This window comes from Diospyros lotus, chromosome 11 (genome assembly GCF_014633365.1).
Source record: "Diospyros lotus cultivar Yz01 chromosome 11, ASM1463336v1, whole genome shotgun sequence".
Classification (NCBI taxonomy): Eukaryota; Viridiplantae; Streptophyta; class Magnoliopsida; order Ericales; family Ebenaceae; genus Diospyros; species Diospyros lotus.
In genome coordinates, this window is record NC_068348.1 from 13,443,828 (window position 1) to 13,467,755 (window position 23,928).

The 23,928-nt window shown below is 39.7% G+C and overlaps 1 protein-coding gene across 1 annotated transcript; it reads right to left on the minus strand.

The window, feature by feature from the left end:
- Nucleotides 1-11,045: 11,045 nt before the first annotated feature.
- LOC127812730 (uncharacterized) lies at nucleotides 11,046-18,569 on the minus strand. The gene is made up of 7 exons (XM_052353253.1): nucleotides 17,612-18,569; nucleotides 17,104-17,569; nucleotides 16,731-16,851; nucleotides 14,249-15,836; nucleotides 13,215-13,744; nucleotides 12,223-12,358; nucleotides 11,046-12,087 (listed from the first exon to the last, which is right to left on the minus strand). Exons 1-7 carry the CDS (start codon nucleotides 18,567-18,569, stop codon nucleotides 11,843-11,845), a joined length of 4,044 nt encoding a protein of 1,347 aa, XP_052209213.1. The 3' UTR covers nucleotides 11,046-11,842.
- Between the last annotated feature and the right edge of the window lie 5,359 nt (nucleotides 18,570-23,928).

Consider the following 23,928-nt stretch of genomic DNA (forward strand, 5'->3'; position numbering starts at 1 on the left):
AGATGAGATTAATGACGCTGGAAGCGGTTCGACCGGGAATAATTTCTGGAATAATTTTAGTATAAGCCCAAATGGGTGCCAATACCGAATAATCGGAGGAGACCTCCTGGAAGCTGAGGGGACCCTAGGGGTGGTTCGGTTTTCTAAGTAAGACAACCCTTAAGTGTTTTCGAGTCGAATTAAGGTCCCGTGCAGGCGCAGGGACGAAATTAGCTTTATCGAGTAAAAGTCAAATTATTAATTTTGGAGAATTAATGTTTTGGTGCCTTTGGGGTAATTAATTAAAATCTTGGGAGGGTCCAAGTATAATTATTGGAATCTCCAAGTGCAATTAATGTTTTCTTAAGTGAAATTATGATAAAAATAGGGGATTAATGTGTAATATAGTGTATATATATATATGCGGGCGAGCTTGCTGGCCAAGTCTCCAACAGTGCGCCTCCACTGATATTTGAAATGGCATTGGATCGAAATGAGAGAGAGCTCGCGAGGGAGGAAGATAGAGCTCACGGGAGAGGGAGAGAGAGCATTGTGAGAGAGTGCGAGATTGAGATCGAGAGAAGGAGATGGCTGGTGGGAGACCAGCCGCAGCAGCGACGCAGAGAGCGGCCATGGCTGTTCAGTGATGGTGATCAAGCCGCGGGCAGAACTTTAAGGGCCGGGAATGGAGGCTCACCGAGGTTGCGGGGAGCGGAGGAAATGACCTGCGATGGTGGACTGCAGCAGCTCGCGGTGGAGGCAGTGGCTCCGCAGCGGAGGCAGACATCGGCCATGGCAGTTGGCTGCGTGCAGGGGGGCTCGGTTGTGGTGGCTCCTGCCAGAGGCGTCAATGGCCGGTAGCTCTGCATGTGGTGGTGCTGGGGTGACCGGCGGCCGCGGCTGGCAGAGGCTTGGAGTGGTCGACATCGCGAGGAAGAAGCGGCTGCGTGAGGAAGGAGATAGTGAACAGTATGCGCGCAGGGGAGGCGCGGAGAAGAAAGGAAAAAATAAAGAAAAAGAAAATAAAAAGAAAATAAAGGGGAAAATGCTGGAAAATTTGGAAAAAATGCCAGAAAAGTCCAGAAAAATGGGAGAAAAGTCTGGAAAGTATTTTGGGGCTCGATGAGCGTGCCAGAAGCTTGGAAATGGGATTCTGAGCACAAGGTGGCCTCCCATGAGGCATTGCCGGGTTGGGCATTTTTCGAATGTGTCCTCCAGATTGGTTAAGGTAATTAATTAAATTTCTTTTCGAGTTAATTTCCCTTATTTGAGATATTGAATTGTGTAGTATTGATTGAATTGAACCCTCCGGTGGGGTTGTTTGGAAATTATTAAATGGCTGATGTATGCCGTGGTTGGTTGTTTGGAGATAGTGTTGATGGTGATTTTGCAATGTGTGGCGAAATTGAGGGTATTGGGTTAATGCCGGATGTTAATGGAGTTGGGTTTTTGTGTGTTTGCCTCTAGGTTCGAACGAGAAGGCGGTGATCCTAGAGAGCTCGGAGTTCGGGCTGGCGTTCTCGCCGAGGCAGGGATGAGGCTTCGAGCCAGGTAAGGGACGGCCCCATGTGGAGGTGGCCTTGCAAATTGGTAAATATGCTTGATAATGTTTTTATGTTGCACTGGCATGTAGTGGTTATATCTTGTGTGATGCAAGAACTAGTGGACCTGTGGCCATATGGAGGACTAGTGGTGGGGGTTGATAGGTTGATGCCTCAAACCTTAGTGGGTTGTGAGGATGTGTGAGCCTAGCCTCATTTGCATGCATTGGCATACATAAACATGATTATATTCATATTTACATGCATTGCACCCTTACTGAGTCTTTATGACTCATGAGGTTTTACCTCATGTGTAGATGATGCAAGTCCGGATGCAAGCAGGGATGGCGTCGGGAGGCCGTTGTGGCAACTAGCTGTGTTGCCCGAGTTATGTATTTTATTATTGCTTGTATGTAGCCAGGGGGTGTTGTGTATGTATACCCTTGTGAGTAAATGTATGTGTTACTGAGCGTAGATGTATTTAATTGTGTAATCATCATAGTGTGATAGATGATTGTGAGATTGCTTGTTGAATGTGGCATAGTCGGTAAAGCCAAGGTTCGGACCGAGTCAAGATCAGCAAGGTATGTTCTCATAAATCCCCAATACTCAGTGAAGTGTTTGTATGCTAGCCTTGTGCCTGGGTGTAACGCCCCGCTCCCACTTACGGGTGTTACTCGTGAACAATCACCCGAATTGTCCACCTGCCCTGCCTTTGGCGAAGGGTGGGCCATGTTTCAAGACGAAACACCCTAGGTGGGAACTAGGCTCGACCTTCCCTTCGCGAAATCCCAGGATTCGCTAGCAGAATTGGGCTTTAGCCATACTGCATTGGCTATAAGGAAAATCTCCTTCAGGCGCCCAATCGCCATTTTCTCGTTAATTCTTTTTCATCGAAGAATTTTACCGGGCTCCAAAAAAATCACCATTTAAACCAATCTATTGATGGATCACCAATTTTGGAGGAAAAACTCATCATTTTCAAATTTCCAAATTTTCGGTGTTTTCTCCAAAAATGCTCGAAAATCCATTTGCTTTGAAAATTCCTCCGGGGCCCAAAATCGATTTAGAAATGCCCCAATTTCTCCCAAAATTCCAATTTTTTAAAAAAATTGGCCGGCGGGGCCCATTGGCACGCTCGGGGCCCGCGCGGGGCCCCGCTGGGCGCTGGCTGCACGGGCTGGCCGCGCATGTCGGGCGGCCGCCCGCGCGCGCCCGCACATGGGCGCGGCCGCCTGCGCGCGCGCCTGCCTGCGCTCGGCCGCCTGCTCGCGCGCGCGGCCGCCCATGCGGCCCAGCCCGCGCACAGGCTGCAGCCTGCTGCTGCTGATTTCCAGCAGCTTCCAACTGCTGGTTCCCTCATTTTCTCTTCTTTTTTTTTTCTTTTCTTTGGGCTATAAAACCCCAAATTTTCCAGAAATTCCACTCCAAAAAAATGCATTGAAAATTTCCACATTTCCAATTTCCAAGCCTATTTTTACAACAAAAATTCTTTTCTCCAAACTCACAATTTGTTCCAAAATAAATTACATTCATGGTTCTAGGCCTTCACAAGCCCTTGCAACCCTTAACATACATCACATGAAGCACTTACCAATAATAGGCTTCCCTAAGCCATTAAACCACAAATTGAACACCACAAACCTAGGCTTCTCAAGCCATAACCTTAGCTTTACAACAAAAATAAAATGATACACCATAAGCTTCAACCACAAGCTTCCAACACATTCCCTTTTCTTCTTTGGCATAAGAACAACCTACAAGGGGAGGATAAAACCTCATGAGCTCAAAAGCTCAGTAAGGGTGCATATGCAAAGTAAATACAAGCATAACAAGTCTATGTAATAACAAATGCATGCAAGTATGGTTAGGTCATTCCATCCTCACAACCCAACATGGTTTGAGGCATCAACCTACCACTTCTTTCCCACCCCCCCATGGCCATAGGTCTCATGAACAAGTAAAGCATGCAAAAAGATACATAAAGATTTATGCAACCTACTTACAATGCAATGCAAGGCCTCCACCAGTTGGGGCCATCCCTTACCTTAACAATCTTCTCTTTGAAGCTTTAAATCTTCTTCTCAAGAGAGCTTCCCCATTCTCTTCTCCCATCTAGGATGGCATTAAAACAAAAACTCACTTTCCTTGCATATAAGATCACTAAGTAGAGAAGAGAAGAATGGAACTTACCTTGATTTGATCTTCCTTTCTTCTCCATTCTTTCATTTTCTCCCTTTCTTCTTCTTGGAAGACAACTCTTCCTTCCTCTCATTTTCTTTCTCTCTTTGAAATGGCAAAACTTGAGACAAGGGCTTACTTTCCCTTTAAATACTACTCTTGTCTTGAAATCTCAATTTCAAGACTTGATCTTAGCCCTTGATTTCCATTTGCTTTTTGAAAGAAAATCCCAACCACACAAAAAAGCACAATCCATGTGCTTTGGTCTTGATTACTCTCATCCATTGGATTTTATTCACTTTATAAGAGAAGATCTCAACCTTCAATTTAAAGCACAATCCAAGTGCTTTTGAAAGATTTAATCTCAACCACTCATTGACCGGCTGTCGAACCACTCCAGAATTAGAGATCTATGTATCTCTTCTCTAGTTTGCAGCAAAGTGCACCCTAGGTCATCTCTCAAAGAGCCTCACCTTCTTCTACCAACAAAGGAGAACCAATACAAATAATAGTTTGTTTAGGGGGGGTTTTTTTTGACAGAAAACTAATTATCAAAACAGAAAGACAATGATGGATGAAAATCAATAAAAGGAATGCAACCGGCTGTGTATTTGTCCCCTATATGAAATCTTCCTCGTCCAACCTATATATCTTGGCTTGCTAGATGTTTTGATCTCCGGAAAACAAACTCAAACCATCCCCAACAACCGTCCAAGGATTAGAATGATTGGAACAACAAAATGAATACAGAAATCTCTTGTAAACAAAATGCAACCATTCACTCTCTATTCAACCTATCCGGACCTATGCAAGAACAACCGTTCAAGCACTTAATGTTCATTTCCGAGATGTTATACCAACTGGCTATAACATTCTATTCTCTTAAGCATTTAACAGAAAATGAAACCATGCAAATTCACACAAACCTGCCATGAACTCCATGCATTCACAAATCTGCTCAAACTAAACCAAATGGAAATGAAAAAGATTAAAACAAACAAACCATGTTTTTGTAGCTCATCCGGGACTCAGATTCCATATGGATTCAAGATACACAACCGGTTACAAATGCTCTAGCCTATCATTACAGCAAGGAAAAACAAAAATGGAACAAAAGATGATGAAAACAGAAAAATGCTAACAACCACAAACGGCCAGAATCTTCCCTCTTTTCTCCTCGCTCTCTATCTCCTCATGTCTGGAAATTAATGCTAAGAGGCCTTAAATACATGGCTAAGAAAGGAAAGGCTAGGGAGCTAGGGTTGGGCCTAGCCCAACAGAAAATAAGTGAGCCCAAGAACAGCAAAATTGAGCAGCCCAAGATTGAGCCCAAACTCCTTTAGTTGAGCCACTTCTCTAGCCCATCCAATGTTCCCTAAAGCCTGGATCCATAGGAGTAAGATAGAAAATAGTGTAAGGATGGTTTGAAGTATAATAAGATAGAAACAATGAAAGATTAGCAAAAATTACTTCAAATGGTGTAATAATATTGAGGTGAAATGCCAAAATATAGCTTAAATATGCATGCTATCACTCATCTCTTAATATTTGGCAATCCATGCCATTTCTTCTCTTTGAATCCTCACCTTTGGATTCATTCTACTTCTCAAGAATGCATCTAAGCCCTTAGATCACTTGCATTTTTCATTTATTTCTCATTTACTTAAATGAGACTATTTTCATAACCATCACATGAGAGACCACTTGAAAGACATAATACTTTCTCATTTAAATAAATCCCTCATATTTTCCAAGGCATTAATGGTGACCATTTACCATTTTCTTTTGGATTTACTTTAATCCATATAATTATGCCTCTCATTAAATGCTTACAAGACCAATTATCATAACTTTTGCATTTATTTAATTCACCCAATTATACTTGAACCACAAAATGCCAAGTGTCACAACAAGACACTAACCTTGGCTTCCAAGTTTAATCTCATCTCTCCAAGTGGCATTACCACATTAATTCACAACTTAGGGAAAATATAATTATTCTCCTCAAATAATTTAATATTCACCATTTTCCCTATTTCAAAATTAAATTTCCTTTATGGAATTAAATTCCAAAATTCCCAATTACTCATTGTGAATTTATTAATCCCATATATCTCCACATAAATACCAAATTGGGATTTTTATTCACTTACACACCTAATTCTTCATAGGAATTATTTTTAATTTACCAAAATACCCCTTTATTGGATTTCTCTATCCAAATTACCGAAATACCCTTCTCATGGGCATTCTCAATCTCAAGGATCATCACTTCCTCAAGGGCATTTTTGGAAGTATACTTACTTCTTTTCCTATTCTCTTAACACCGGTTACACTGGGTCACCTTTGGCTTGCTATGGGGTGAGCTAAAGAGAGGTGAAGCTCACTCGGGTTTCGGGTCTGGATCCGCTGGATTTTTCTTATTTGAGTTGGGATCGATTCCTGAGTGGAGCGAAGGGAAGGACGAAGCCTAGTTCCCACCTAGGGCGTTTCCTGTTGAAACATAGTCCAACCCTTCAGTTGTGGTTGTCGGGTGAGTAATCCGGTCGATTATTTACCGGTGGCGCCCGTAAGTGGGAGTGGGTCGTTACAATGACCGAGTGACCTGAGGGCGACGAGTGACCTACAAAACGAGAGCACCGTTAGAACGCGGGTGGGGGGTCCCCACGTAAACCCTCCGAAGCTTAAGTCAGATCTCGAGAAAATACGAAATGATGCTTTAATCACTCAAAATTGCGTACCTTGTGATGAAGGCATGGTCTCATATTTATAGCGGAGGAGAGAGAAGACGTGCGAGAATCGGGGTGAGAATCTCGCGGCCCATTTCGATGATTTCGCAGCCCATCTGAGAGGGAAAAGATGAGAGATTGGCCCAAGCCCACTCGACCATGACCAAGTGGGGTGTCACTTGGTCATGACCGAGTGGGGGGCCACCCGATCATGCCTTCTTTTGCCCTTTTCCTTGGCTTGGTTTTGGGTGGTTCCCATATCTCAACTTCATTCCTGATTTTCACATTGATTGAGCTCGAATATCTCAAAACTCAAAACATGAAAGTTGTAGATAATTCTCCTAGATTTCCATAGGACTTTAAATTAGCTCAATCTGAGTTCGTATGAGAAAGTTATAGCTAAAAAACAAAAGTAGTGTCGTACCCACTTGGCATAACCGAGTGGGTCATGAAAAGTGAGGGAAATTTGGTCTCCCCATAACCGAGTGAGGGGCCACTCGTTCATGTCTTCTTTTTGGCTTTTATCTTGGTTCGGATCCATCTTCCTTCAATACTTGACTCTAAGCCTTAATAGTATAGGTGCATCAATTTCATACCTGATTTACACCTTGATTCAGCTTGAATCTCTTAAAACTCAAAACATTAAAGTTATAGATAATTCTCTTATCTTTCCAAAGGACTTTAAATAACCTCAATTGGAGCTCATATGAGAAAGTTATGTCCAAAAAACCAAAGAAGTATCATACCCACTCGACATAATGACTGCTACGCTACCCTGCACATTTATTTATCAAAACAACAACCAAATTTATCAAACATTAATCCTTTTGTTAAAGCAGATATAGGGCGATTATACTCGCCAGTGTGCGAGTGTGCGTGTAGTACAATTTTAAATTTATAATTCGGTGAGTCCGAGTCGGTTCACAGGGAGATTATTTTGGATGAAAACAGAAATCACTGAATATTTGATTTTAAGAGGTGATTAAGATAATCTAAAGGAAATGATTAAAACTAAATTAACAATGAGTTTAAGTAGCTTGGGTCAAGACAATTTCAGTGTCAAAACCAATTAATTCCCAACTTAATAGAAAAGATCAATAATATTCATCTGAATTAAGTTTTGCAGATCTATGAGTAATTTTAGTTCAAGATAATGATAATTCTTGTTTAAGCAATCTCCATACATGGCATGGAAATTCTAAGTCAAGCAATTATCATAAATTGAATTATATCCCACAGATAGAATTTATAGGTACAGATTAATCATTTGGGCTTGGGTATGAAAACATTTCCAGGTCTAGCAATCTCCATACGTGGCATGGAAACTCTAAGTTAGGCTTATGCTCCAATCCAAACTCAAGGATACACTATACGCACACTGCTCAAATTAAATCAGATTAATATTACACAATTGAAGCGCAGCTTTCTTTGGGAATCATTGGCGTTGGACACTGTCCTTGCCTTAACCCAAGATCGGATTTAGCTACTCATCTTCATTTTTAAAATAAATTGGCAGGAATTTAAATGACGGGAATTAAAAGACAGTATTTAAAAGACTATTTTTTAACCGACCATATAGGCGGTTTATAATGAAAAGACAAGAATTGAAAGACTATTTTTTAACCGACCATATAGGCGGTTTTTATGAAAAGACAAGAATTGAAAGACTATTTTTTAACCGACCATATAGGCGGTATATAATGAAAAGACAAGAATTGAAAGACTATTTTTTAACCGACCATATAGGCGGTTTATAATGGAAAGACAAGAATTGAAAGACTATTTTTTAACCGACCATATAGGCGGTTTATAATGAAAAGACAAGAATTGAAAGACTATTTTTTAACCGACCATATAGGCGGTTTATAATGAAAAGACAAGAATTGAAAGACTATTTTTTAACCGATCATATAGGCGGTATATAATGAAAAGATAATATGAATAACATAATACAACTATATGGAAACAAAGGTTGAAGATTTAAGAGAGAAATTCTAAGAACGAAATCATATTGAAACTAAAGTGAAAATTTTGAGAGAGAAATTTCAAGAACATAACTATACTTTCATTATAGGAAAATTGAATGGTTACAAATGCACCCTAAGTGCTCTATTTATAGGGTAAAAGATGCAATAGAGACCACTCAATTATATAATTTAATAATACAAAATATCTAAAGAAAAATAAAATAACTAATTTAAAAATACAAAGATAAATAAAATATCTAACACATGATGTAAGCGATGATGTCATTCCAACTCATGATGTAAGCAATGATGTCACTCCAACCCATGATGTAAGCGATGATGTCATCAATTTGTGGGACTTGGGCTTTTCATATTTTTGGGCTTGGGCCTTCCTTGTGTTGGGCTTGGGCCTTCCTTGTTTTGGGCTTGGGCTTGGGCCTTCCTTGTGTTGGGCTTGGGCTTGGGCCTTCCTTGTGTTGGGCTTGGGCCTGGGCTTTCCATGTGTTGGGCTTGGGCCTGGGCTTTCCATATTTATATTATTATATATATATATATTATATTATTATATATATTATATTTAATTTTTTTATATTTTATATATTTTTATATTAATATTTTTAAACATGCACAAAATTTCAAAATGCATAATAATATTCAATTTAAACCATTTTAAGATCAAAATAAGGGTGAAATTATAATAAAATTTTTACAAAATTGATCACTAATCACACCCCCCAACTTAAACATTGCTAGTCCCATAGCAATTAAACTTTACACTGGCCAGATTTATTCACAATAATCACATGAATATAAAAATTTCAAATTCTAAACGGAAATACATAGAACAGAACAAGCCATCTGTCATACAGTCAAATATTCTAAATTAGATTTCGGTCAAAGGTTATACAATCTTAGGAATGGCAATTAGGATGATCATTATTCTACTTTATTCCCTCGAAGTTTCGACTTCAAACCTTACTATGGATTTTCCCTCAAATAAAAAAAATGATTCCTTGGGTGTACACACAAGGGAGCCACCGTTTTAAGAGTAAATGTAAAACAAGTTCAAACTCGGTGTCGTCCCAAATACAAAGAACGTATTTTCATGAAAGAATAGGGAATTTAACATAGCTTCATGACTGGAATAATGCCATAGATAAATAACTTCTGAATTTAAACAGAATTCTTTACTCTGAACTCGAATCCTAAGATCACATGATTTATAGCATCAAGAGGGACCAGACTGGGTTGTAATGGGGCTATGAGGTTAATATGGGTTGTCAAAGAAAAGGGTAAAGTGTGCAAAGGGTGTGTTGGGATTTTTTTTTTTTTTTTGACACTAATATCAAATTAAACATATATTTTTTTTCTTCAGCATTTATTTTGAAACACTCGTGCTGAAAAGCTAAGAGAACTTCCATTTTTTCTTTTTTTCTTTTTTTTTTCTTTTCTTTCTCTTTTTTTTTTTTCTTTTTAATATGAAAGTACCGAGATAGACTGATTCCTAAAAACACACCAGGTTGGATAAACTTCATATGGTTCTAGGTTAGACGAGGGTAATGAAAGGAATTATGCTAAGAACAGCTCAAATGGGCTAGCAAGGGGGTTAATGTGAAGAAAGAAAAAGGTTAATAGGTCCAAATTGAAAGAAATTGATCCCCTATCATGCTTCTATAAAACGATGTTACTCAGTCAACTAATTCAGAGTTTGAAATCAGCCAAATTCATCCGCCATCATACTAGACATTCAAAGCAAATTGATGTTTTGAAGCTATTGAAAATATGAGATCAACAATAAAACGCATTTAGAATAAGTGTTATTTCACTCAGAATTAATGATCATTAGGCTCAAACACTCACTCGGGTAATAGTCTCCACTTCTGTTAAGGGATCATGCAGTGTGCTAATTACCATTGCCTTTGACTTTATGACCGATAAACCAATTTCTAATTATTGAACACCCGATGCATGCAAATCACTTATTCTAATCCCACATATCTACGGTTTCAAATAAGAAATTAATGCATTCATGATTCATACTGCAAATTCAACTGGCTGTCAGTTTATAACTCCAAAGCTTTAGGGATAGCATTATTTAAAGCACGCACAATTTTTTGATTTTTAATAGGAGTAGATAAAAGTAAATAATTCACATAAAATTACAAGCATGCAGTTACAAATTCACAGTTAAACATGGACTAGATAGTTCATAAATATACCTTACTCCCTCCAACTTGAATTGCAGTAATAAAATAGGGTTTGTTAGGAATACCTGTAACTCCACGAGTCTGTAAGTTTACTGTGAACTGCTAAATCTTCAACAAACAAGTGAGAATACCCTACATATATTTTTTATATTTTTTTCTTTTTCACATCAAAATAAGAAAAATTCATGCAAGTCATATAATAAAGAGATGCGTCTCAAGAGTACAAAAAGTACTCCTTACTCAGCCATCTTATCATAGACTTGCCTAACAACATTCCATAATTTTTTAAAACAAAACATAAAAAAAATTCATGCAAGTCAAAATAAACAGATGCGTCTCAAGAGTACAGAAAAGTACTCCTTACTCAGCCATGTTATCATAGACTTGCTCTCCTTAGAGGGATAAATCTAAATTAATCGGACCCCTTTTGCGCTTGCTTCCAATTACCTTAGACCAGTCTATCTGAGGCTCGTAAGGATCATGCTGTGGAACATAAGTGTGTAATTTATCTAGTAGCTCCTCAATGGTGGATGCGGAAATGAGAATATTTCTTGCAGAAAGAGAAATGAACTTTTGTTCCACAGCCTGATCAAGAAAAGAGAGCAACCCATCAAAAAAATGGTTAATATTTAAAAGTCCAATGGGTTTGGTATGGAGATTGCTCTTGGCCCAGGAGATTATACAAAAGATTTCTTCAAGTGTACCAAAACCTCCTGGCAAAGCAATGAAGGCGTCTGACTGATAAATCTTACAAGCCATGCGCTCAGACATAGAAGTCGTTCTTATAAGTTGACCTCGTGTGTACCCGGAAATCTGTGGATCAGCCAAAGGGATTGGCATAATACCTACCACATATGATTGCCCAAGATGTGCAGCCTGTGAAACACATCCATTCAATCCACGACTTCCCCCTCCATAGACCAAATTAATTTTTCTCTCTCCCAATTTTATGCCAAGTTCGCTTGCTGCAAGTGTGTAACAAATATCGCTCCCAGGTTGAGAGCCACATAGTACACATATGGTATTGATTCGACGAACTGGCTGGCCTTCCATTTATGTTAGTTCTTTATGTATGCCCTGAAAGTAGAACTGGTTAAAGAGGTTTGGCAATCAAAAGTAACTACATAGAAATTCAACAATAAATAAACATAAACAAAAATCATGCGTATATACAAGTAGTTGTGATTGTGGCTCACATCTTCCTCTGGTTTTACGTCCAGAAACGGCTTAAACACCTTCTATGAAGCGGGGATAGGCTTCCCATCCAATTTTCTTATAGATTGGCAAACAGGGTCAATTATAGTCAGATTCCCAAGACTATAGCGTTGGTGGTCACTTCTAAACTGGGTCCATAAAGCAAGAATTTCTCGTTGCACTATTCCACACGGATGCGTCTCAAGAGTCAATCGGATATCATCCAAAGACTCCTTACTCAGCCCATCCTTTATGAAACAAATTTTATCATCTCGATTTATGGAAGTAAACCCCACAGATTTACATCGTGTGTTACAAGTCCATCGAGCACATTTGTGACAACCATTTAATCTTTTCGCTCTTCTTTTTTTCGAAAAACTACTCTTTCCCAATCCTGGAAAATGCTTAAAACTAGGTGAGGTTTTGCCAAGAAATCGAACTTTTGCTTCAATTAACCAGCGAATATCCTCAGGGATATTTTTATACATCAACATCCGAAGTCTTTCACACCTAGTGGCATAAATCTTTTTTAAATCATTTTGTGGGAGAGATGGATAGTACTTACGAATTTTCAAGAGCTGAAGATTCATTTTTTTTTAAAACAGAACTATAGTAAAAGAAAAGTAAAACAAAATAATGAACCTTACAAAAGGAACGAGAGTACCTGATCGGAGAATAACACAAATGAGAGAAGACTGAGCTCAAAGAAGTGTGGCTTGCCTCATGCAGATACGGGGTCTCTTATAGGGCTGTGGAAGTCACCATTCCAACAACTACACTTGGCTCGAGACGTGCCACAAGTGCAGGGTCACGTCTGGCGTCTCCTTTTTCAACGTTCGGTGTTTCTTTTCAACGTTCCGCGTCTCCTTTTCCTTTATAGGGAAGTGTGTCGTTTCCTTTATAGGGTAGTGTGATTGCTCTGCCCAAAAAATAAATAAATAGTTGTCATCGGCGTTGAGTTTGTCTCCTTCTTATATTTATATATATATATATATATTAAGAAAATAAAGTTTTTATTTTATTATATATTTTTTAATAATTTTTTTTTGAAGGGGCCTCATAAAATCAAAATCACATATACCACACAAAACAACAATTCCCACCTTACCCCCCAACTTGAATTGCGTATTGTCCTCAATCGACAATAATAGAAAAGATAGAGGATAGACATACCTGGCGGTCATCGATGCATGAATATGTGATGTTTTCTTCACCCTGAATAGCTACAGGGGTTGTTATTAATGTCCTGGACCTAAAGACATCCATTTAACCTAAATGGAAAGGTGGTCTTTTAACGTCAGATTCCCAGACGATACGAAACCTCTTTTACTCATTTAATGGTGGATCCCCTAAATCCACACTTCCTTCGTCTTCCTCATAACTATACTGATAAGGTTTCAACCTATGACCATTGACCTTAAGGCATTGCCCTGACTCTTGATTTTCAATTTCGAAAGCCCCATATTCCGAGATGGACTTGATTATGAAGGGGCCAACCCATCTTGATTTTAATTTTCCTGGGAATAAATGCAATCGAGAATCATACAAAAGTACCTGTTGCCCGACATGAAAGCTTTTCCTAATGATGCGTCGGTCATGCAACTCTTTCATGCGAAGCTTAGCCAGTCGTGCATTTTCAAATGCATCTTTTCTTATTTCATCAAGCTCATTTAATTGGAGCTTCCTAGAGAAGCCTGCTTCGATCAAACTTTTGTTGATTCTTTGAATTGCCCAATATGCTCTATGTTCAATTTCCACAGGAAGATGACAAGGTTTACCATACACTAATCTATATGGAGACATTCCCAAGATCGTTTTATATGCAGTCCTATATGCCCAAAGAGCGTCTACTAATCTCAAAGACCAATCTTTGCGATTGGTGGCAACGGTCTTTTCTAAGATATGTTTAATCTCCCTATTAGCTAGCTCAGCCTGACCACTGGTTTGGGGATGGTACGACGTGGAAATCTTGTGCAACACACCATATTTTTTCATGAGACCTGCCACGACCTTGTTACAAAAATGGGAACCCCCATCACTAATGATCGCTCGTGGCATCCCAAACCGACTAAAAATGTTTTCCCTTAAAAATTTCACCACAATCCTATGGTCATTGCTCCTTGTCGGGATTGCCTCAACCCATTTGGACACATAGTCAACAGCAAGTAAGATATACTCATGCCCAAACGAACTAACAAATGGACCCATAAAGTCTATACCCCAGCAGTCAAAGACTTCTAACACCTGGATTGGTTGTAATGGCATCATGTTTCTCTTGGATAGACTGCCTAGTTTTTGACATCGATCACAACTTGAACAAAATCTGTACACATCCTTAAATAATGTTGGCCAATAAAATCCACTTTGTAGAATTTTTGCAACTGTTTTCTTGATGGAAAAATGGCCTACACAAGCAAGAGTGTGACAAAAATTTATGACACTTTGTTGTTCATGATTAGGGATGCATCTACGAATGATTTGGTCAGGACAATATTTGAACAGATACGGGTCATCCCAGAAAAATGTCACCACCTTCCTAAAAAATTTTTCTTTATCTAGTTTGGACCAATAATCTGGGATCTGTCTAGTGACTAGATAATTTGCTATATCAGCGTACCATGGAAAGGTGAGTGGTTCAGTTTGAGTGTTTGTTTGAAACAATTGTTCGTCAGGAAAGGAATCTTGGATTGGGTTTTCAAATTGATTAAGATTTTGGCATGGTAGACGAGACAAGTGATCGGCTACCACATTTTCTACCCTTTTTTTGTCTCTGATCTCGATATGGAATTCTTGTAACAATAAGATCCATCTAAGGAGACGGGGTTTTGCATCTTGCTTTGTTAATAAATATTTAAGAGCAGCATGGTCAGTAAAAACAATCACCAGTGACCCCACGAGGTAAGACCGGAATTTGTCTAGGGCGTAGACAACTGCTAGCAACTCTTTCTCTGTCGTGGTGTAGTTCTTTTGAGCCTCATTAAGAGTTTTGCTAGCGTAATATATCACATAAGGTTTCTTGTCTTTCCTCTGACCTAACACGGCTCCTATCGCGTAATCACTGGCGTCACACATCAGCTCAAATGGTAGGGACCAATCAGGGGACTGAATGATAGGTGCAGAAACAAGTGAGTTTTTTAATTTCTCAAAAGCAGCTTGACACTTACTGGTCCACTCAAAGGGCATGTCTAGGACTAAAAGGCGACATAAAGGTTTGGCTATGGTACTGAATGAAGCAATAAAGCGCCTATAAAAACCAGCATGGCCAAGAAAAGACCTAACATCCCTCACATTCTTTGGGGCGGGTAATTTTTGAATTAATTCAACCTTAAACTGATCGACCTCAATACCCTTAGAAGAAACAATGTGTCCTAAGACACTTCCTTGAGTGACCATGAAGTGGCACTTCTCCCAATTTAGCACTAAATGCGTTTCCTTGCACCTCTCTAAGACTCTTTCTAAATTTTTCAGACAACTATTAAAGCTATCTCCATACACTGAGAAGTCATCCATGAAAACTTCCACCACATTCTCTACCAATTCACTAAAAATGCTCATCACGCATCTTTGAAATGTTGCAGGGGCATTGCATAGACCGAATGGCATTCGTCTGTAAGCAAATGTCCCAAATGGACAAGTGAATGTGGTCTTCTCCTGATCCTCTAACGCAATTTCTATTTGATTATACCCAGAGTACCCATCCAAGAAGCAGTAGAAGGCATGTCCCGCTATTCTCTCTAAGACTTGATCTAGAAATGGAAGCGGAAAATGATCCTTCCTTGTCACAGAGTTGAGCTTCCTATAATCAATGCACATACGCCATCCAGTCTGGATGCGCGTAGGGATGAGCTCATTGTTCTCATTTGCTATCACAGTGACTCCTGACTTCTTAGGTACAACTTGAGTCGGACTGACCCATTTGGAATCTGAGATGGGGTAGATGATACCTGCATCTAACAGTTTAAGAACCTCTCCCCGGACAACTTCTTTCATGTTCGGGTTCAAACGCCTTTGCATTTGCCTTACAGGTTTCGCATTTTCCTCTAAGAATATCCTATGGGTGCAGGTGAGGGGGCTAATGCCATGTAGGTCAGAGATAGACCATCCTATAGCTTTTTTGTGCATTCTGAGGAGATCTAGTAATGCTTCCTCTTGATGCAATTCTAGGCTTGATGAAATCACTACTGGCAAAGACTCCCTTTCACCTAAGAATGCGTACTTAAGGTGATTCGGCAATGGTTTTCTCTCAAGTTGGGGTGGACGAACCAAAGATGGTGTGGTTTCATTCCCAGGTAATTTCAATGGCTCTAGGCCAAGCATCAGTTGTGTGATCACCCTGGCTGACTCAACGTCAGGCTCTATCCCTTTCGAAGTTTGCTTCTCTAATTTATAAATAACCTGCTCATAAAGAGCCTCCTCAAAGTATTCTTCACTTAAGGTCTGGATTAAATCTACTTCCTCCAATTCCATTTCGTCATTTGGTTGCTTAGTTACCTTGAAAACATTCATCTCCACCGTCATATTCCCAAATGATAGTTTCATGATCCCATTCCTACAATTGATGATTGCATTCGAAGTAGCAAGGAATGGTCTCCCTAGGATAACGGGAATAGGTGACTGAGGACCCTGGTGGGGCTGGGTATCTAAGACAATAAAGTCCACTGGGAAATAGAATTTGTCCACTTGGATTAGGACATCCTCCACAATCCCACGAGGAACTTTTACTGATCGGTCAGCCAATTGAAGAGTGACCCTAGTGGGCTTGAGTTCTCCTAACCCTAGTTGCTGATAGACACTAAAAGGCAACAGATTGACACTAGCCCCTAGGTCAAGAAGTGCTTGGTCGACTTTTTGTCTTCCAATTATGCAAGCAATGGTAGGACATCCTGGGTCCTTGTACTTTGGAGGGGTCTTAAATTGAAGGATAGCACTTACTTGTTCTGTTAAGAATGCTTTTTCCCGCACATTGATTTTTCTTTTGACTGTACAGAGATCCTTCAAAAACTTAGCATACGAAGGTGTTTGCTTAATTGCATCCAATAAAGGAATGTTTATCCTTACTTGTTTGAATACTTCGTATATGTCTGCATTTGTTTTATCTCTTTTTGATTGGGTTAATTTTTGAGGAAAGGGTGGTCGAGGTTCAAATTTGGATCTCTCTTCAACACTCTTCCCTTTTTCCTTTTGCTTTCTCTCTTGCTCTCTTTCTTCCTTCTCAGCTTTCTTTTTACCCTCTTTACTTCCTTCATTCACTTCCTCATCATTCATTTCATCATGCCCTTGGTCTTTTTTACTAATGGTAGGCCACATTGTCCTAGGGTCCTTAGGTTTCTCAATTACTTTCCCACTCCTAAGGACAGTGACAGACTGGACTTGTTCATGATTCTCACTAGATGACCCTTCGGCTCTATGGGCTTGACCTACGGGGTTCGGACTTGGTTGTGAGGGAAACTTTCCTGGTTCTCTAACACTCAAGGTCTGAGTCAACTTAGTTAGCTGACTTCTCATGTCTTCTAGAGCCCTATTTGTTTGTTCTTGAAACTTGGCTACTTGGGTATTAGTTCCTATTTGACCTTGCATGAATTGTTGTAGGGTGTCCTCTAGAGATCTCTTATGAGGAGGTTGATATGCACCAGATGACCCTTGGTTTGGTTGGTAAGACTGTGGCTGTGAGGGGAATGGTGCATGGGGTTGGGCGGCAGAATCATTTCTCCATGAAAAATTAGGGTGATTACGGGAGTTGGGGTGGTATGTATTGGAATTAGGATTGTACCCTAAGTAGTTCCCACTCTGATTCTGATTCTGATAAGGCCTACCCTCTGTCTGACGTGGTTGTACTCCAGATGCTTGGCCATAGAGGACCTCTTTAAAAGCAGGAATGGTAGGACAATCTTCTGTCATATGGCCATTCGTCTCACAAACCACGCAAAGGACTTCCACCTCATGGACGGCCTTGGTTTTTTTTAACTCTAATTCTTCCATCTTCTTTGTTAATGCTGTTAACCGGGCATTGATGTTATCACTTTCACTTATTTGAAATTTTCCTCGAGGTTGTGGACTGACATGCTCTCTTGAGTCTTCCAAAGACAATGGACTTACCTCCCAATTCCTAGTATTCTCAGCTAAAGTGTCGAAAAAGTGAAAAGCTTCTTCAGGTGTCTTCTCATAAAATTCACCATTGCACATGGTCGACACTAACATCTTAAGGTTAGGGGTTAAGGCATCATGAAAAAAACTAACCACCCGCCACTGCTCAAAAGCATGATGTGGGCAAGTAAGAAGTAGATCTTTGAAACGATCCCAAGCTTGAGCAAATGACTCGGTGGGTTTACAAGCAAAGTTCATCATTTGTCTTTGAAGGGATGCTGTCCTATTGGCCGGAAAATATTTCTTTAAAAATTTAGTTTGCATTTCTCTCCATGTTCCTATTGATCTCGACTCTAATGTGTTTAACCACATTTTAGCTTTGTCTTTTAATGAAAATGGGAACAATTTTAGCCTCACAGTATCCTCATTGACATTCTGATCGACACAAGTGCCGCAGACCTCTTCAAATTCTCTCATGTGAGTGTACGGATTTTCCGAATCCATACCATGAAAAGTAGGTAACATCTGAATGGTACCCGGTTTAAAGTTGAATCTATGATGGTTAACTGGAAGTACAATGCAAGAGGGAGTAGTTTGCCTCGGAGGGTGCAAATAGTCCTTGAGAGGTCGAAGCATTTCAGCTCCCAAGGGATCTTGATCAACATGATCACCCCCTTGAGCAGACATGTTATCATTTTGTTGAGACATTAGAGATTGTGAATGGACTTCTTGTTCTAGCACTCTACCTGATCTAAGTCTCATACACTGTTTAGTAACTAAAAGTTACCTAACAAGTTTTTTTTTTTTTAAGTATATAGATTTTTTTTCTTTATCTTTAAAATATTTATTATTTTTTTTGTTTTTTTTTTAAAAGTAGTAAAACAACAAAAATAACACACTAAGTTACCAATTAATCTCCCCGGCAACGGCGCCAAAAACTGACTGCTACGCTACCCTGCACATTTATTTATCAAAACAACAACCAAATTTATCAAACATTAATCCTTTTGTTAAAGCAGGTATAGGGCGATTATACTCGCCAGTGTGCGAGTGTGCGTGTAGTACAATTTTAAATTTATAATTCGGTGAGTCCGAGTCGGTTCACAGGGAGATTATTTTGGATGAAAACAGAAATCACTGAATATTTGATTTTAAGAGGTGATTAAGATAATCTAAAGGAAATTATTAAAACTAAATTAACAATGAGTTTAAGTAGCTTGGGTCAAGACAATTTCAGTGTCAAAACCAATTAATTCCCAACTTAATGAAAAGATCAATAATATTCATCTGAATTAAGTTTTGCAGATCTATGAGTAATTTTAGTTCAAGATAATGATAATTCTTGTTTAAGCAATCTCCATACATGGCATGGAAATTCTAAGTCAAGCAATTATCATAAATTGAATTATATCCCACAGATAGAATTTATAGGTACAGATTAATCATTTGGGCTTGGGTATGAAAACATTTCCAGGTCTAGCAATCTCCATACGTGGCATGGAAACTCTAAGTTAGGCTTATGCTCCAATCCAAACTCAAGGATACACTATACGCACACTGCTCAAATTAAATCAGATTAATATTACACAATTGAAGCGCAGCTTTCTTTGGGAATCATTGGCGTTGGACACTGTCCTTGCCTTAACCCAAGATCGGATTTAGCTACTCATCTTCATTTTTAAAATAAATTGGCAGGAATTTAAATGACGGGAATTAAAAGACAGTATTTAAAAGACTATTTTTTAACCGACCATATAGGCGGTTTATAATGAAAAGACAAGAATTGAAAGACTATTTTTTAACCGACCATATAGGCGGTTTTTATGAAAAGACAAGAATTGAAAGACTATTTTTTAACCGACCATATAGGCGGTATATAATGAAAAGACAAGAATTGAAAGACTATTTTTTAACCGACCATATAGGCGGTTTATAATGGAAAGACAAGAATTGAAAGACTATTTTTTAACCGACCATATAGGCGGTTTATAATGAAAAGACAAGAATTGAAAGACTATTTTTTAACCGACCATATAGGCGGTTTATAATGAAAAGACAAGAATTGAAAGACTATTTTTTAACCGATCATATAGGCGGTATATAATGAAAAGATAATATGAATAACATAATACAACTATATGGAAACAAAGGTTGAAGATTTAAGAGAGAAATTCTAAGAACGAAATCATATTGAAACTAAAGTGAAAATTTTGAGAGAGAAATTTCAAGAACATAACTATACTTTCATTATAGGAAAATTGAATGGTTACAAATGCACCCTAAGTGCTCTATTTATAGGGTAAAAGATGCAATAGAGACCACTCAATTATATAATTTAATAATACAAAATATCTAAAGAAAAATAAAATAACTAATTTAAAAATACAAAGATAAATAAAATATCTAACACATGATGTAAGCGATGATATCATTCCAACTCATGATGTAAGCAATGATGTCACTCCAACCCATGATGTAAGCGATGATGTCATCAATTTGTGGGACTTGGGCTTTTCATATTTTTGGGCTTGGGCCTTCCTTGTGTTGGGCTTGGGCCTTCCTTGTTTTGGGCTTGGGCTTGGGCCTTCCTTGTGTTGGGCTTGGGCTTGGGCCTTCCTTGTGTTGGGCTTGGGCCTGGGCTTTCCATGTGTTGGGCTTGGGCCTGGGCTTTCCATATTTATATTATTATATATATATATTATATTATTATATATATTATCTTTAATTTTTTTATATTTTATATATTTTTATATTAATATTTTTAAACATGCACAAAATTTCAAAATGCATAATAATATTCAATTTAAACCATTTTAAGATCAAAATAAGGGTGAAATTATAATAAAATTTTTACAAAATTGATCACTAATCACATAACCGAGTGGGTCCTCCCCACTTGGTCTTGGCTCGACCTCTTGCTCCACCGGCTTGTTTCCTTGATCTCCTACAACCCGCTGGGCCTTTGGGCTTCATATCCACGTCTCAAAACTCTTTTAGATCTTATGATTCTCCAAGTTTGCAGGGCATATCAATTACTCCCTACTCTTTTAGCCGGGAGCTCTGGGTGAAAGAGTATCTTGTCCTGTAAACTTTTACATTACTTCTCTTTTAGCTGCTTCATCTTCTGCAAATCCTCTCGAGCTTGTTTTCACACCATGCTTTTAAATTTCTAGGCTCTAGTGATTTTCAATTCCTTTGCAGAAGTATAAGGTAGATATACTAGTAAGTTCGCTTTCCATAGATGTTTAACTGTGCATCGAACAATGAGTTTGATTCTGCTCCCAGTTATGGTGTTGTGCATAGGATAGTAGGTTTGCAATTTCTTTTCCCTTGTTTTCTGGCGGTGAGCAGGACAATGGGTTTGAGTTCATTTTTCCCTCGTTGTCGGGCTGTAAGCAGGGCAACCGGCTTGAATGTAGTCTTATCTCATTGCCGGGCCGTGAGCGGGGCAATGGGCTTGATTGTACTTTTACCTCATTACTGGGTTATAAGCGGGACAACAGGCTTGAATGTACTTTTACCTCATTATCGGGCTATGAGCGGGGCAATGGGTTTGAATGTACTTTTACCTCATTGTCGGGCTATAAGCGGGACAACGGACTTGAATGTACTTTTACCTCATTGCCGGGCTGTGAGCGGGGCAATGGGTTTGAATGTACTTTTACCTCGTTGCCTGGCTATAAGTGGGACAATGGGATTGAATGTACTTTTAAATTGTTACCAGGCTATAAGCAGGACAACGGGCTTGAATGTACTTTTACCTCATTGCTGGGTTGTGAGCGGGGCAATAGGTTTGAATGTACTTTTACCTCGTTGCCGGGCTATAAGCAGGACAACGGGCTTGAATGTACTTTTACCTCATTGCCGGGCTATAAGCGAGACAACGGGCCTGAGTATATTTTTCCCTCGTTGCTGGGCCGTGACCGGGGCAACGGGCTTGAGTTTATTTTTCCCTCGTTGCTGGGCCATGAGCGGGGCAACGGGCTTGAGTTTATTTTTCCCTCGTTGCCGGGCCGTGAGCGGGGCAACGGGCTTGAGTTTATTTTTCCCTCGTTGCCGGGCCGTGAGCGGGGCAATGGGTTTGAATGTAGTTTTACCTCATTATCGGGCTATAAGCGGGACAACGGGCTTGAGTATATTTTTCCCTTGTTGTTGGGTAGTGAGCGGGCAACGGGCTTGAGTTTATTTTTCCCTCGTTGCCGGGCCGTGAGCGGGGCAACGGGCTTAAGTTTGTTTTTATTTCCTGTAAGCAGAGCATAACAAACAAACTTTCATAAAGCAATGTGTAATGAAAACGCTGACATTTTTTGAAATAGGTGAGCACATCCACTGTTTCATTTTGGGGTCTTATTGTTGCCTCTAGGCACGAAATACATAGGTCATGCACAACTTCAAAAAGTTTAATTTCTCGTTCTTTAACATAGGCTCTCTTCAATGTGTCCGGATTTTGCTCCCAGTTTTCTCTTTGAGGGTATTAATGGTGGCTGACTGCCTTTTTCTAAGGGCATGTCCTTTCGTGGCTTGTCTTGATGGAATAGGAGGAGTCCCCTGCCATAGTTTCACTGCCCGAGATGACATGTATGGGCTCATGAACTGGTTCATTGTCTAGAGGTGGATTCTCTCCGTAATCCCTTCCTCTCTCTTGACATCTCTGATTTGATCTCCCCTGCTCTTCTTGTTTATTTCTCCTCTTCGAGGCTCACTATCTTTAACCTGTACATACCTTTGAAGATGTCCTTCATGAACTAGCATCTCAATTTGATCTCTTAACTCCCGGCACTGGTTAGTGCAATGACCACGAGTTTTGTGATATCTACAATATTCTTCTCTATTCTTCCCCATGGGATGGTTAACCTTTTTCGGGAGTCTAATGAGACCTGACCCTTCGATGGCTTCAAGTATGGCCGACCAAGGTTGGAGAAGTTTGGTGTAATTGTGGAACTGGGGCTAAGGTATATCTGATCCCCTAACCCGCCTGGGGTCCTCTTCAACATCGCTTTCCTTCCTTTTTCGCTCTCTGCCCTCATTCCCACCTACAACTCTCATAACTTCCGTATGGAGCACGTATTTATTTGCTCTAGTAAACAAATCTGCTAGGGATGTTGGTGGGTCCAAAGATAATGATTCTTGTAGGGTAGTTAGTCTCATTCTGTGTAACATAGCAGATACTGCCATTGTAATTGGTAAATCATGAACTTCGAGGGTGGCATTCTGAAATCTATCCAAATACTGACCCAGAGTTTCCTTATTCCCCTGTCGAATATTGAGCAAGTATGTGGCGTCCTTTTTTTCCTCGGCTATTAATCATAAATGCCTTAACAAATTCCGTTATGAGCTGACCGAATGAAGAGATAAAGGCCTTAGGTAAACTATTGAACCATGTCCGGGCATACCCTGACAGAGTTAAGGAGAAAGCTCGGCACATTAAGTCATTATCCCATCCGTGCAATATCATTAATGACTCATAGCTTTGAATGTGATCATAGGGATCATCCTTGCCGGAATAGGGGGTGATTTGAGGCATCTTGAATTTTCTGGGCAGTGGCTTCTCCAATAAATCTATAGTAAACGGACATTTTCTGCGTTGTTGCTCCTTCGTGGCTGGGATCAATTTCTTTCGTTCAAGTACTTCTTCAACTAACCTTTTCATGTCATCTCGTATACTTGCTGCTATTTGGTTATCATGTCTTGTTGGTGTGCCAGCCTCAGTTTCATGGTATCTCCGTCTTTGGGCACTTCTAGCCTTGTTTTCCATTCGTGGGCTCTCATTTCTTTGGGGCATGGCGCAAGGATTCTTCCTTGGTGGTGGTGATCTATCCTCTCGACAAGGAGTGGATCGGGAATGAGAATCGGGAGTGGCCTCTTGATAGGAATCAACTCCCACCTCAGGCTGAGGCTCAGGTGGTGGCATAAACTTTTTCAAAGTATCGGGTAACGTCCCTTCAGGCATCATATCTTGGAGTATACCAGCCATGTCTCAAAGTGCCTACATGCCATCAACGTGTTGCTGTCTCAATGCTTCATACTCTTCCCACGGGATCGTATG

Excerpts from the sequence above, each read along its gene's own strand:
- LOC127812730 (XM_052353253.1), bottom strand. The coding sequence starts at position 18,569 with ATGTCTGCTCAAGGGGGTGATCATGTTGATCAAGATCCCTTGGGAGCT. Across the intron at positions 17,570-17,611 it reads ACAACCACGTCAGACAGAGG|GGTACAATCCTAATTCCAAT; the intron begins GTAGGCCTTATC and ends GGAACTACTTAG. Across the intron at positions 12,359-13,214 it reads AGTCAGGGCAATGCCTTAAG|TACTATCCATCTCTCCCACA; the intron begins GTCAATGGTCAT and ends AAAATTCGTAAG.